General features: G+C 46.1%; 1 protein-coding gene across 1 annotated transcript in view; it reads left to right on the top strand.

Annotated features, from left to right (window-relative positions):
• Nucleotides 1-15,000, top strand: part of LOC308371840 (RNA-binding protein Musashi homolog 2-like) — a gene marked incomplete at its 3' end in the record, with an annotated part of 114,749 nt that overhangs the window by 2,745 nt on the left and 97,004 nt on the right. The window contains exon 5 of the mRNA XM_080846841.1: nt 7,932-7,973. Coding sequence (XP_080702967.1) covers nt 7,932-7,973 — 42 coding nt within the window. The remainder of the gene's footprint in view (nt 1-7,931; nt 7,974-15,000) is intronic.

Here is a 15,000-nt window from a genome sequence, read left to right as displayed (position 1 = left end):
TCTTTGAGAAAATAAACGCTTTGATTGCTGTCTCGACACCAGGGAGAACTTTCAGATGTCGGAGAATATGTCTGTCAGATACATTTGGAAAGAGAAGCACATTGTTTTTGCGGCAGCTGGGGTGCAATTACAGAAGAACTGTGTGTGTGTGTGTGTGTGTGTGTGTTTTGCTGCGCGTTTGCCGAGCTGTCCAGGCCTGCACAGGGGTGGGGGGGTGGGAAAGGATGTGTATGGGAGGGGGGGGTGGGGTGGGGGATGTAATGAGTATCGGAGGGGGTGGTGGGGGGGGGGGGTGGGGTGGGATGTGTATGGGAGGGGGGATGGGGGGGGGGGGGGTTGCCTTTGCTCTTGAAAGTGAAAGATAGTGGTGTCCTGATTTGCATGCGCTGAGGGACTGGCAACACCTGTAACAACTGTTTGTTTGACGCAAGCAAGAGACAGGATGCCGTACAGCAAACAAGTGCAAGTACGCACACTGACGCATATTGACACGCACACACACACACTCAAACACAAACACATTCTCACACATGAATGCAAATACGCACAGACGCACATGCAAATCTTTTTACTATGCTCTTAGCGTAGATGTTTGTAGTTATATAAGTACACACGTGAGTTACAACATGTATGATAATGTTATTATCGTATACCGACTTAGCTGCATGAGAGGGGAATCGTGGCCCCTGTCAAAGACCTACTGTATATCAGGAAGCGAACACTATGTTGTCTACTCAATGGTCTTTGGTGATGTTATTGTTATGTATTCATGGTTTCCACTTAAGACTACCTTGTTAATGTGGAGGACAAACGGACACGTCTTTATGGCTGAACAGTAATAGTTTACTGAAGCATCAATTGAATGGGTGAGCTACATACAAGTCATTGTATCATTAGCGGCACAGCGCAGACTAGTGGTGCAGGTACACGATAGTCAAGACATCACAGTTATTATATTCTAACTAAGTGGTCAAAGTTGCAGAGGGTGAGGGGGTGTAACAGAAGGAGTTCCATTAATAACTCATCTGCATTACGGATTCCGAGGGAGCCGCATTATACCCTTTGCATTTTGATGATACGGTGCGGTACGGTTTAATTCATCGCTGCATCGCATATGCAAGACTGCGGGCCAGCCGACCTGCTGTTTGTCCAGGATGGAAGCTGTGTGATTGGCTTGAGGGCTGTGTTGATAGCCATGTGTTAAGCGAGGACACGGCTTGTGCAGAGTTACACCCCAGTCTGAGTGGAGAGGCAGAAAATGACATAGTCTTGGATCTCAAGGAGGAGAAACTTCTGTGGGGCGCAGAAGAAATGAAAAGCTGGAGGAGGAGTGGAGGAGAAGTGGAGTGGAGGAGTGGAGGAGAGGAGGAGAGGAGGAGAGGAAGAGAGTAGGAGAGGAGGAGAGGAGGAGAGGAGGAGAGGAGGAGTGGAGGAGTGGAGGAGCGGAGAAGAGGAGGAGAGGAGGAGTGGATAAGTGCTTGACACTATCTCCTCAGCACGGAGGGGGAAATGTGATCTGGGTGGTCGAGGGGAGTTTTGATGCTGGGATAGTATGTTATTTGTACAGAGTAAAAGGAATCTTCAACAAGGAAGTGTAAAGCTCCAACAACTTCATTGCCATGTCATACACCGTGGAGAGTATCTTCATCCTGTATCAAGACAGAGACCCCAAGCATCCCTCGCTCCAACTTAAACCATACCTACTAGGGAAAGAAGAGGGCAAGCTGTCATAGGATAGGATAGGATAGGATAGACTTTTATTAATCCTGTGCGGGAAATTCAATTGCCAAAGCAGCAGGGTAGTGGGAATAGTAATCAATCATCTTTATACATTATCATCAAAAAAATGAATACAATTTGAATAAGAAATTAAATAAATAAATAGATAAAATAAATAGACAAAATAGCAAAATATAGACAAATGATATAAATATTATATAAAACTTATGTTTGATTGGTTTGGTTGTAAAGTCTAATGGCTACTGGCACAAAGGACTGGCCTCATGCTGCAGAGTCTGGACCTGCTGCCAATGGAGGATTGTTTAGTGAAAGCAGAGTATTTCAGAATTTGTCTTGACTATATTTTCAATTCATTCACCTTATTGGATGGATACAAATGTGTCTTCCTGGGAATCATTTTCTGATTCAAAACCTTTGAGCGGTTGTGTGTGTTGGACTGATAGATCACACACACACACACACACACACACACACGGCTGTCGTGCATGACTGCACTTCGCTGACTCGGATCTCAAGTGTGTGTGTGTGTGTCTGTGTGTGTGTGTGTGTGGGGGTGTGTGTGTGTGTGTGTGTGTGTGTTATGTGTGTGTGTGTGTGTCTGTGTGTGTATACAGTATATATATGTATGCGTATATGTACAGTGGTGGCCAAAATTGTTAGAACACTCAGCATATTTAAGAGATCTCAGATGTTTTTGTTGAATTGACGATTAAAATACCCATCAAACAAATGAAATATCTACAAAATTATCTTTATGCTCTATAAACCATATAATAGAGCCATTTTAAGTAGATTAAGGTAATTTTCCTTACAAAAAACAAGCTAGGCCTATTTCACTGTCAATATCACACAATCATGTTCCTTCACAGAAGCAGCCAAATTACTTGTATAATCATTGTCAGGTGTGATCCCGGTTGAATTGCTGGTGATGAAAGAGTCTTAGGACACAGCTGTGTAATTATTTTGAATGTACAAGGCCTATCCTGCTCATTAAGTGATTGGTAACACCAGGGTTTTGTCACATAGGCCACACCACCAATTGGTATAAATTCAAAGCCTCTAGAAGTTGTCTTGTTACACATGTTGTTCTTTGAACATGGCTAAGGTAAGGAAGGAGCTAACAAGTGAGCAACGGGCTCGAATTAAGGCCCTTTTTGATGCTGGCTGGAGTTACCGCCGCATAGCCAAGGACTTGAGATACAGTCCAAGCACCATCAAGTACACTATAGACCGCCATGATGCCACCAAATCACACCAGAACCGAGAGGGGAGAGGTAGAAAAAATAAACTTTCTGACAAGTGAAGCATCTGAAAATTCTCAGTCTTAAGGACCGAAGAAAGACCTCACGAGAACTTCGTGATGAGATCAACACCACAATGAATGATGGTGCAACAGTGTCTTCAAGAACTGTGCGACGGAAACTTGAAGAAAAAGGACTTGTTGGCAGGATAGCAGCAAAGAAACCATTGCTGAGAGAGAAAAATAGAGTGAATCGCCTGAAATTTGCAAAAGATCACAAGAAATGGACTAAGGAAGATTGGTCTAAAGTGTTGTGGACTGATGAGTCCAAGTTTGAACAGTTTGGCAACAAGCGTAGAGTGTATGTTCGACAGAGGGTGGGGGAGAGGTATAAAAATGAGTGTCTCTTGCCCACAGTTAAACACGGAGGGGGTAGTGTTATGGTGTGGGGTGCCATTTCAGCCTCAGGAACAGGTGACCTGGTGAAAATTGATGGCATCATGGATAAAAAAGTGTACCACAACATTCTGGTGAGGCACGGAGTACCATCTGGGAGTCGTCTTATTGGGCCTGGATTTATTTTCCAAGAGGACAATGACCCTAAACACTCTTCTCACCTATGCCGGAACTACCTGCGACAAAAGGAATCTGCTGGATCACTGAAAATGATGGCCTGGCCACCTCAAAGTCCGGACCTCAACCCCATCGAGCAAATTTGGGGCGAGTTGGACAATAAACTGGACAGATCCATTATATATTCAAAGGAAAGCCTTTGGCTTGAGTTGCAGAAGGCGTGGGATACAATTAGTGTTGAAGTTCTAAGGAAATATATTGACACTATGCCAGAGAGATGTGCTGCTGTAATTGCTCCAAAAGGTGGACATACCAAATATTAAAGTTAAAAGTGGATAAAAACAGAAAGACTCACTTCATCTGTTATTTGTTTGTGCTCAGAGCAACCATGTGCATGTTTCATGAACATTATGAGTTGAAATTATGTTTTGGAGGCGAAAAAAATGCACATTTATTCAGATTTGTAGGGTGTTCTAACAATTTTGGCCACCACTGTATGTATATGCATATGTATATGTGTCCTACACAATTTGATTGCTCTACAAAAGAAACAATCCTGAATGCCTTTCTGCCACTCAGAAGAAGAAATCAGCTAACGCGAGACATCCTGAGAATCCAGAGAGAAAGAGAGAGGGGAAGAGACAGGGCAGTTTACCACAAGGCAGCAATAATATATGAAATCTGTCTGCCGGATCTGAACTAAGAATGTAAGCAATTGCCTTCTGCCCTGATCTCTTCCAGCCGTACAGTGAGAGAGGGCCCAGGGAGAGAGGGCCCAGGGAGAGGGTGCTGCAAGAGGTCTAAAACAAGATGAAAGGGGAAAGAAAAACGAGACAGATTTCTTTTTTTTTTCTTTCACTCTCTCTCCTTTCATGTAGTAACTGTTTGACCCGCTGGGTTTGCAGGTGTGAGTAGCAGGCTGGGCATACGTGGAGTGTGTGTGTGTGTGTGTGTGTGTGTGTGTGTGTGTGTGTGTGTGTGTGTGTGTGTGTGTGTGTGTGTGTGTGTGTGTGTGTGTGTGTGTGTGTGTGTGTGTGTGTGTGTGTGTGTGTGTGTGTGTGTGTGTGTGTGTGTGTGTGTGTGTGTGTGTGTGTGTGTGTGTGTGTGTGTGTGTGTGTGTGTGTGTGTGTGTGTGTGTGTGGATTACACTAGATTATGCCAGAACTAGCGTTTGATAAATACAGCCCCAGATAGATAAACGGCAGGAAGTGTTGTTAACACAGGGACCTTTTCACACCCTGGTTAGCATGCTAGGCTACTGGGCTAGGCCACGCAGGGTCACAGCAGTAGCTGACGGTATTTCTTTGTCTTTGAATGGGACAAAAAGCGAAGCCTCTGTCGTAGCAAAATGTGTCCAAAATATTATCAAGACAAATCAAAATATTTTTTTTTTTCTGCATCTGATTTTGTTGTCTTGCCGTGTGGCATATTTAGAAATCAGAACTTAATGTTCACAAGTCGGTTGAAATGACAGACGATGTGCACTTACTGTAAGTGGCCTTGGATTGTTGTGATGCACAGCGTTGCTCATTATGGCTGCTCGTATGAAAGTGTTAATGGGCTTTTGCACACGGCACAAGTCATATCTTCTACTCAGCCTCTCAGACAGAAGTGGCAACAGCAAATCATTTACGGCATCCCGAGTGTTGTTTACTGGCACCTTTAGATCTATGGCATGTGTGCTGTAGCTCATTATGGACTCAGCTTTCCTCTGTAAACCTACCCTGATGGGAACTCTTGAAAAGTGCTGGATTCAGACCTTCTTCCTGTTCTTGGGCTCTGAAACTTCCTGTCCTGTTTGGGCTGTTTAGTTCCCATCATACGTGTCTTTTTTTCTAAAGCACGTCAAAAGCTTGTCGGAGTCATAAATCTTGTTTTGTTGTAGTAGCAGTCCCCGACAGCCATAATTACACAGCCAATGAATCAGAATTGTCAGTTTATTTAATTTATGGTGTCGTGGCGGTATGGCTATATCGGTATAGCGCCGAGACAGAGGAGGCTCACTCCCTCTCAGGTGCCACGTTCACTAGAGCTTTGCACCTCGGCCAGTAGACGTAGTTCTCTATGTACAAAACAAATGCAAAAGAGTCTTGAGAAATGGAAAGATGGATAGGTTCATGGATGTGAAGGTATTAAAGGTGTATTGACAGTGTACACAGACCACACCAGTGTGAAATAACAGTGTGCGTAGACCGGTGTTATTTAACAGTTTGAGTAGACCAGTGTTAAATAACAGTGTGAGTATACCAGTGTTAAATAACAGTTTGAGTATGCCAGTGTTAAATAACAGTGTGAGTATGCCAGTGTTAAATAACAGTGTGAATATGCCAGTGTTAAAAAACAGTGTGAGGTAGATCAGTGTTAAATAACAGTATACTTAACTCTGGAGGAAAGCAGTTCATAGCCAGGGGCATAATAAAAAGTTGTAAATGTGAACTGATGGTAACTGCTGAAATGGAGTTAATGCAGATTCCGGTTATATTCTGAATATTCACCGTACTCGGCCATGTTACCCACAAAATGATCTCAAAGCCTTATGCTAAGCCACAAGAGAAGCAGAAGTCATTCTATTCTCGTTTCTTCTGTTCTGTCCCAGGCTATAATTTCAGAAATTCAGAATGGAGATTAATGCTTGGAAAAGAAATTCAGATCAGGGAAGTAGAAGTATATGCATGTTGATATTTGAAGCATGAAATGTTTTTTTTTGCTCAAAATGTGCCGAGTTTTCACCGAGTAATTGAGGTTGGATTGGTGAAGCCTGAGGCTAATTGCTAAAACGAATCATTACATGCAATTCATTACGGAGAGGGTTAGCACTCCCAGGTGTTACCGAACTCATCTTTTTACAGAGATGACAATCACGGCGTCGTCAGATTGAATTAACGCAGAAAAAAAAAAATCGCGGCACTCTTGTCACGTTCCCCCTCCGTGCCGTCAGAGAGGACAGAGAGAGGGGCGACGCTGGCTTCTCATCTTCTCAAACGTGCGGAGGAAGTCACAGACGTGTCAGAGTGGCATGAACCCAGACCGTCTGGGCTGCCTGCCCTCGCTTTGCCATTCAGAATAAGCCGGCGTAGCCTCTTCCTCATCCTCCTCATCCTCCTCCTCATCCTCTACGTGCCATTTGGGCTCGCCTTAGGGGAACCACTGAGCCTATTATCATTGTCCAGAGTGGAGCCAATTCATCCTTTTATCATCTTCCTGTATGGAGCGGCAGTATCCACCCAGGCTCCCATTGCACACCAATCTCACCCCGCTCCATTTGGCTTCATCTCATTCCAGTCTGTTTTTTTTTTTTATCATCCCTTTTTTTCCTTTCTCTCTCTCTCTCTCTGTCTCTCTCTCTTTGTCTGTCCCTCTCTCTCTCTCTCTCTCTCTCTGTCCCTCTCTCTCTCTCTCTCTGTCCCTCTCTCTCTCTGTCTGTCCCTCTCTCTCTCTGTCCCTCTCTCTCTCTCTCTCTCTCTGTCCCTCTATGTCTCTCTCTGTCCCTCTCTCTCTGTCCCTCTCTCTCTCTCTCTCTCTCTGTCCCTCTATCTCTCTCTCTCTGTCCCTCTCTCTCTCTGTCTGTCCCTCTCTCTCTCTCTCTCTCTCTGTCCCTCTATGTCTCTCTCTGTCCCTCTCTCTCTGTCCCTCTCTCTCTCTGTCCCTCTCTCTCTCTCTGTCCCTCTCTCTCTCTGTCCCTCTCTCTCTCTCTCTCTATCTCTCTCTCTCTCTCTGTCTCTCTCCCTCTCTCTCGTGCGTGCGCTTCTTGAGAAGGTATTGCAGTCATGCAGGTTGATCGTGAAGAGTGTTTGAATCTATAATGGTGCCGTGCTGATAATGATGCTCGCCCCGCAAGGCACACTATCAAATCCATACAAAGAAATATGCATCAATGTAAAGCTTTTCGCCAGGCCCAACGCAAGCAAGTCATTTTCTGCAAGAGAACGATTTCGATCTGTTTACAGTGTTCCTCTTGACTATGTCGGTGCGCATGAGATTGTTTCGAAGCTTCTCTTTAGAAGCCTCGTATTGAAGTTGGTGGAGGGCAACAAGAGGACGGTGCATGAAATAGTTTCTCTTCGTTACGAATTCGAGATTGATAAGGTTCTTACAGCATGCCCCAACAACAGTTAAACAAAAGAAAAGAAAAAGTACATAAAACACACATTTCAAAACAGATTGATCTGAGGCAAATGTCTATTCATTTTACAGTGTCTGTATATTAGAATACTAAAGCCTTTACATTCCCATATATTTTAAATGTTTTGTCTCGTAAATGTACGAGATCCATCTCATATAAATGTTCCACGTTATATTAATGTTGTCAGTGTGGCAGCATGCCTGCGTGTGTGTGTTGAGTGTGTTCTAAGTCATGTTTCTTTTTCCCCCCGCACAGATTGATCCTAAAGTTGCCTTCCCTCGACGCACTCAACCTAAGGTAAGACCGCTGAAGCTTTTTCTCACTCCTGCTGTTTCACTTCCCCACACTGGCTAGGTTGCATAGCGATCCGTTCTCTGCTGACTGTAGTGCTGCCCTCCATTGGCTGGGAGGACCCTTTGACTCAGTGTCAGCTCTTAGCTTAACAGGTGGTTTCATGACTGCTTTTGAAATGTGGGTGCTTTTTTTGTTGTTGTTGTCGTGCAGTATGATTCCAGCTGAAATATTCTCCTGACTCTGTCCTATAATAAGGAGATGTGTGTTGTTTGTGTTGTTTGTGTGTGTGTGTGTGTGTGTTGAGCTTGGTCTTGAAGTAATAGCCCCTTTATTTGGCTTTGCATTGAAGCTTAGCTGCAAAATTGTTCTTCTCTGTGGCGTCTCGTGGCTTCGGGGGCCGTGTGGGGCCCAAGAGGGGCCCGGATCAATAATGGATTTCTCCCCGGGTGTGGGAGGGCCACAGAGAGGTGTTCTGGGTGAGGTGGGGAACTCGTAGTGTGTGTGTGTGTGTGTGTTTGTGTGTGTGTGTGTGTTTGTGAGCTTTCAAAGCCAGAGCACATAGTGCCTTCAGGGTAGAGGCATATGGTTGAGAAACTGCTTTTTTACTTTTTTTTTTAAAAATTCCTCATTTGCCTGTTCGTTGCGTTAACCTTTTCTTGTCCATGGGTGTGTAAGATCTACGAGAGGAACATTTCAAACACACACACGCCCCTGTGCTGCTTAGTTTTATGTAAATGTATAACAAAAATGATGTCTTTCTGCTGTTTTATGCATGAATTTGTCATGCCTCTGTTTGTTCTGCCTGTCGTCAGAAGACGGTGACAAATGAGTTGCGGTGTGTGAGGGGAAACGCGTGCTCCTTTGACTTGAAATGGCAGGCTGAAGGGCAAGCTCATTAGGGGAAGAGAAGAGGGTTTATTTGTTTCAGTATTAAGCAGAGAGAATGTGGATTTTCAAAGGATCTCGGAGCAATAGGATTAAGGCAGATAGATTAGCATTACACAGCTCTTTCCCTTCATGTGAAATTGATTCACACACACACACACACACACACACACACACACACACACACACAAGCACACACACACACACACACACACACACACACAAAGGGGGGGCCTCCTTCAGCAGTCGGAGGCGCTCCGAGGATGCCGTTTGGAAGCGCGCAATGTCATTTTTTTTTCCCCCTCCCTCTTTCCTCTGGTTGCCCTCTGTGCCTTCCTGCCCCTGCTAGAGCTAAAGGGGGGGGGGGGGGGGGGGGGAAGCGGGGGGAGCTGAGGGCGCTGGAGTGGGTGGCAGGTGGCAGTTGCTCCGTCGCCTGCAGGTGTTTTGCCGCTGTCTTGAAGTGGGGTTTTTTTAGGGGCCGTTTGGTGTGTGTGTGTTTGTGTGTGTGTGTGTGTGTGTGTGTGTGCTTGTGTGTGTGTGTGTGTGTGTGTGTGTTTTGTGTGTGTGTGTGTTTTGTGTGTTTTATGTGTGTGTGTGTGTGTGTGTTTTGTGTGTGTGTGTGTGTGAAGGGGGGTTAATGGAGAAGGAATAGACTGTAGTTCCCATCAGACTGAAGCCAACCTCTCTACCCCACACTGGTGCCGTGTGTGTGCGCATGCCCGACTGGAGGAGACAAACCCTGTTGTTCTTGGCTGGTTGTCGTCACCAACATTAATACACACACACACACACACACACACACACACACACACACACACACACATCTTCACTCAATGTTCATGAATGCTGTTTATTCTTCGACCTCTGAGCTTGAACAAGGTTGAACTAAATTCCCCCACGTCATTCACTTCAGCAGTTGTGATTGTCAGCGCCTGAAACCTCCGTGTGTTAAGGAGCCGTAGCGTGCACTGCTCTCTCTCTCTCTCTCTCTCTCTCTCTCTTTCTCTCTGTCTCTCTCTCTCTCTCTTGCTCTCTCTCTGGTAGGCATAGCCTGTGTGAGACTGATGACCTTGTGGGACATGGCCTACGGAGAGAGAGAGAGCAAGAGAGAGAGAAAGAGAGAGAGAGAGAGAGAGCAAGAGAGAGAGAAAGAGGGAGAGAGAGAGAGAGAAAGAGAGAGAGGGAGAGAGAGAGCTTGTCAAAGGCAGGGCATTATCACAGAAGAGACGGCAGCGGCTCTGTTCTCTTTATGCCGAGACTCCCTCGGTGGTTTTTAGACGACATGAAAGCCGCGTGTCGATTTGCATCTTACTCCTAGCCGCGGTGACTGTTGCCAGAGATGCCGACGGCTCCTTCCTGATGAGGCGGGTGTGCCTGTGTGTGTGTGTGTGTGTGTGTGTGTGTGTGCCTCTGCCTCTGCTGGTGATGGTGCCGTTGTTGTTTGTTGTTGTTGTTGTCCTGTTGTTGTTATCACAGCACACCCTAGCGTGTCCCGACATGATTTTAATTGCCGCTGGGATTTGCGACCACTTCAGTCGGGGACGGCGGCGAGCTCCGAACGGCTTGTTATGGAAATGAAAAGGCGAGTCGCGAGGAGCGCTTTCATGTTTGGGCTTGACCGGCTCTGTTAACCCCTTCATCTGCGGCCGTCCACGCCGCTCACCCCCTGCCAAGATCGCCTCATTAAGTTTCACTGGCCGAGAGTGGCCTTCGCACCGCTCCGCGCCGCACCGCCTTAGCGCGGATATAAAAGCGCCCCTAAATGGGCCGACACGATAGAGCTTTGGTCTGCTGCTTGATGGAGAGAACATCCTTTTAATGGAATGGTTGCAGTATGGTAATGTTATGGTCTCAATGAGGGCGCGCACCTGGATGCTGTTTCGGTTGGGCAGGTTATGGAGGCTGTAGGCAGAGACGCTATAAGGGATGGAGACTAATCCCTGACGGGAAAAGGAACGGGGAATTAGGGGTGGATTCTGTAATGCTAAACATGGCGGATTATGTGTTATAAAGAGCCAATCACATTGTTGGAAACGGCGGTGATGCCTCACCTGAACGTTCCACCGTAACCATAGTAAACAGCCGCACTGCAAAATGTGGTGCATGGGCAGTGAGCAAGTCGACAATAAATTCTTTTAGTCTAGAATCAAGTCTTTTAATCCTTATTTAAGTTTTAAGCCTTATTTAAGCGGTTGGGAAAACAATTTCACACAGTTTATGTCAGCTCTTAATGCGGATTCAGGTGATTTATTTGTAATGTCTGTTTGACCGTCCTATGTGGAGTGACCGATCTCCCCCCATTCATTTAGATAGGAGCCTGGTTTTGTTAGCCCAAAATAGCTGGTGTTGCCAAGATGGCTGCCGAGTGATGAGAGCTGCCCATAATGATTTTGCTCTAGGTCAGAAAGACATACAAACCATTGTTAGGTGTCCAAGTTTTGAGGGGGAACGAGTGTACTTCAGTGGAGGTTAGTTCTCACTGTGACCGAGTCACTTTCTCTCCTCGCTGGTGTGTGTGTGTGTGTGTGAGAATGTGTGTCTCTGTGTGTGTGTGTGTGTGTGAGTGTGTGTGTGTGTGTGTGTGTGTGTGTGTGTGTGTGTGTGTGTCTGTGTGTGTATGTGTGTCTGTGTGTGTCTGTGTGTGTGTGTGTGTGTGTGTGTGTGTGTGTGTGTGTGTGTGTGTGGGTAAGTCTATGCTTCCTCTAGGGGACCCGTTGTGCTCTAAATGTTCTTAGCTAGAGAGGAAAAGCTCTCGGTTGTCCCATGGTGCAGAAACTGTTTGTGTGTGTGTGTGTGTGTGTGTGTGTGTGTGTGTGTGTGTGTGTGTGTGTGTGTGTGTGTGCGTGCGTGCGCGTGCTTCAGAGTGTGAAAACTCCAAGCCAAGTTTTTAATGAAGTCCAAAGGTGCTGGTCTTTGGGGAATAGACCCCCTGCTCACATTCCTCTTGCGGCCATACATGTTTTTTTTTTACACACACACTCACATACTCTCACACACACACACACACACACACAGTACACACACATTCACAAACTCTCTCTCACACACACACACAGAGTACACACACATTCACAAACTCTCTCACACACACACACACACACACACACACACACACACACACAGTACACACACATTCACAAACTCTCTCTCACACACACACACACACAGAGTACACACACATTCACAAACTCTCTCACACACACACACACACACACACACACACAGTGTTTTTTACATAGCCCATCTAGGGAGCCCCACAACTCCAGTGTCCAATCGGATGTCAGCATCAATCTGCCCCAAAAATCCAGTGTCCAGTCAAACGTCAGCATCAGTCTGCCCCACAACTGCAGCGCCCAATCAGATGACAGCATCAGGTGGTCCACACAAGTCCCTTGTCCAATCAGATGCCAGGCTGTCCCCGTCCTCCTGCTCTCCTCCTCACATCTCTGCTTCCTGCAGACAGAGAGAATCAAACATGACTGTGCGTTCTTTGACCTGCCTGCAGACAGAGAGAATCAAACATGACTGTGCGTTCTTTGACCTGCCTGCAGACAGAGAGAATCAAACATGACTGTGCGTTCTTTGACCTGCCTGCAGACAGAGAGAATCAAACATGACTGTGCGTTCTTTGACCTGCCTGCAGACAGAGAGAATCAAACATGACTGTGCGTTCTTTGACCTGCCTGCAGACAGAGAGAATCAAACATGACTGTGCGTTCTTTGACCTGCCTGCAGACAGAGAGAATCAAACATGACTGTGCGTTCTTTGACCTGCCTGCAGACAGAGAGAATCAAACATGACTGTGCGTTCTTTGACCTGCCTGCAGACAGAGAGAATCAAACATGACTGTGCGTTCTTTGACCTGCAGACAGAGAGAATCAAACATGACTGTGCGTTCTTTGACCTGCCTGCAGACAGAGAGAATCAAACATGACTGTGCGTTCTTTGACCTGCAGACAGAGAGAATCAAACATGACTGTGCGTTCTTTGACCTGCAGACAGAGAGAATCAAACATGACTGTGCGTTCTTTGACCTGCCTGCAGACAGAGAGAATCAAACATGACTGTGCGTTCTTGTCCACTTGTGCTTAACAAAAACAACAAAAACACTCAAAAACTCGGATGACTTGCCTGATGACTTATGGTGCAGTTTCGAAAAATGTTATACTTATATTGGCTTTATTGTTTATGAACTACATTTAATTTATATGTTAATATTTCACCTCCATAGGCTAAGGCTCATGTTGCCGAAAGCATCCAGTCCAAAGTGCCGTGGGCAGACCTAAGGAGGCGCAGACACACACACACACACACACACACACACACACACACACACACACACACACACACACAGACCAAACTAAACTGAGCTCAGAGACTGTGTGATGTCATGTGACGTGTGTTTTTTGCAGACGTAAGGTGTGAATTTCAGAAGATAAAACTTCCCTTCCTCTCTCTCTCCCAGAATCAAACATGACTTTGCACTCTTTTATTTTGAGCCTGTTACCTCACACACTCCCCCTCTCCCCTTCATCCTCCCCTTTTCTCAATCTCACCTCTCTCTTCTCTCGCTCTCTCTGTCTCTACCTCCTCTCTTCCTCTATATCCCAGAATCAGACATGACAGTGCACTCTTTTTATTTTGAGCCTGTTACTTTACCAGGTCACCCACCTCTCACATTCACCCTCTCTCTGTCATTTCTCTATCCACTCTCTCCCATCTTTGCCTCCTTCCCTCCCTCTTCTCTTCTTTCTTTCTCTCTCTCTCTCTCTACTTCCTCCCTTCCTCTCTCTATCCCAGAGTCACACATGACTCTGCACTCTGTTACCTAAGTGGAGCAGCATGTCAGCATGTGCTTCAGTCAGAGTCTGTCTCGTTCTCATGGTGGCAGAGTCTGTCTCGTTCTCATGGTAACAGACTGTGAACTTTGAACTCTTCTTGGTTTGGCCTGCCACCTCCTTCATAGCCAAAAGCTTTAATGTAGAGAGGGAATAGAATGAAAGGAGAGAGAGAAGGAGTGAAAGAGAGAGGGAGAAGGGGTAGAGAGAAGGAGTGAAAGAGAGAGGGAGAAAGGAGAGAGAGAAGGAGTGAAAGAGAGAGGGAGAGAGAGGGTAGCTATAGAAAGATGGAGAGAGGGAATAGAATGAAAGGAGAGAGAGAAGGAGTGAAAGAGAGAGGGAGAAGGGGGAGAGAGAAGGACATTGGAAGAGTGTGAGATATGCTTGTCCTACCAGAGCTGAATAGAATTTAATGTAGTCTCAAAGTTGGGCCTTCTTCTGCATTTTTCCACTTGGCCTGTTGAAAGCACTTTCACTCGTCAACATCGTCCTGGCGTATGAGGACCAGGTGAAGGTGCCAGAGTGAATTTCTGGAACAGCCAGACAACTAAACCAAGGTAGTCCAATGCATAGGCCCACCCAGACGCAGTAGACTTGCTATTTCGCGTGTGTCTGTTAACTGTGCGACATGTTCTAAAAAGAAATGCACTTTTTTTGAAGTGAGTTTAAAGCCACGGACTGGAAGCCTATTGACTTTTCGCTGAAAACAAGAAGCAATCCGATAGCTGGCAGAGCTAACCTGGATCACTGTTGGAGGGGTGGGGAGGGAAGGGAGAAGAAAGTCGATCAATCAGAGCTGAGTTGATGGGATTGCTTTATCGTCACCTCGCTTTCACCCCGGGGGGGGGGGGGGGGGGGGGAAGGCTCATGGGGGGGGGGGGGGGCAAACAAACACTGTGGGCTGGGGAAGGTGGAGACAGTGGGGAAAAACCTGTTATTCTTGGGGGGTCGGAGGCTCTGCGATGGAATAACCCACGTGGGCCGTGGCCTATCGTCTGGAATTCTAAAGGGTCTGGACGAGGATGAAAATAAACCAAACGGACAGAAAGAAGAAGATAAAGAGAAAAACAACGTGCTTTAGAAAAGTGTTTGATTGAGTGGAGTGTGTGAATGGAGTGTGTTGGTGTGAGTGGAGTGTGGAGTGTGTGAGTGTGTTTGTGTGAGTGGAGTGTGAGTGTGTTTGTGTGAGTGTGTTTGTGTGAGTGTGTTTGTGTGAGTGGAGTGTGGAGTTGTTAGCTGAATAGCGTATATTTCTAGTCAACAGAGCAAGTAGTAAGGAGTAAGGAGTGAAATGGCTTAATACTCA

The sequence above is a fragment of the Sprattus sprattus genome (assembly GCF_963457725.1).
Source record: "Sprattus sprattus genome assembly, chromosome: 1".
Classification (NCBI taxonomy): domain Eukaryota; kingdom Metazoa; phylum Chordata; class Actinopteri; order Clupeiformes; family Clupeidae; genus Sprattus; species Sprattus sprattus.
The sequence above is the reverse complement of the archived record's forward strand: the minus strand, read 5'-3'. Positions and strand labels throughout refer to the sequence as shown.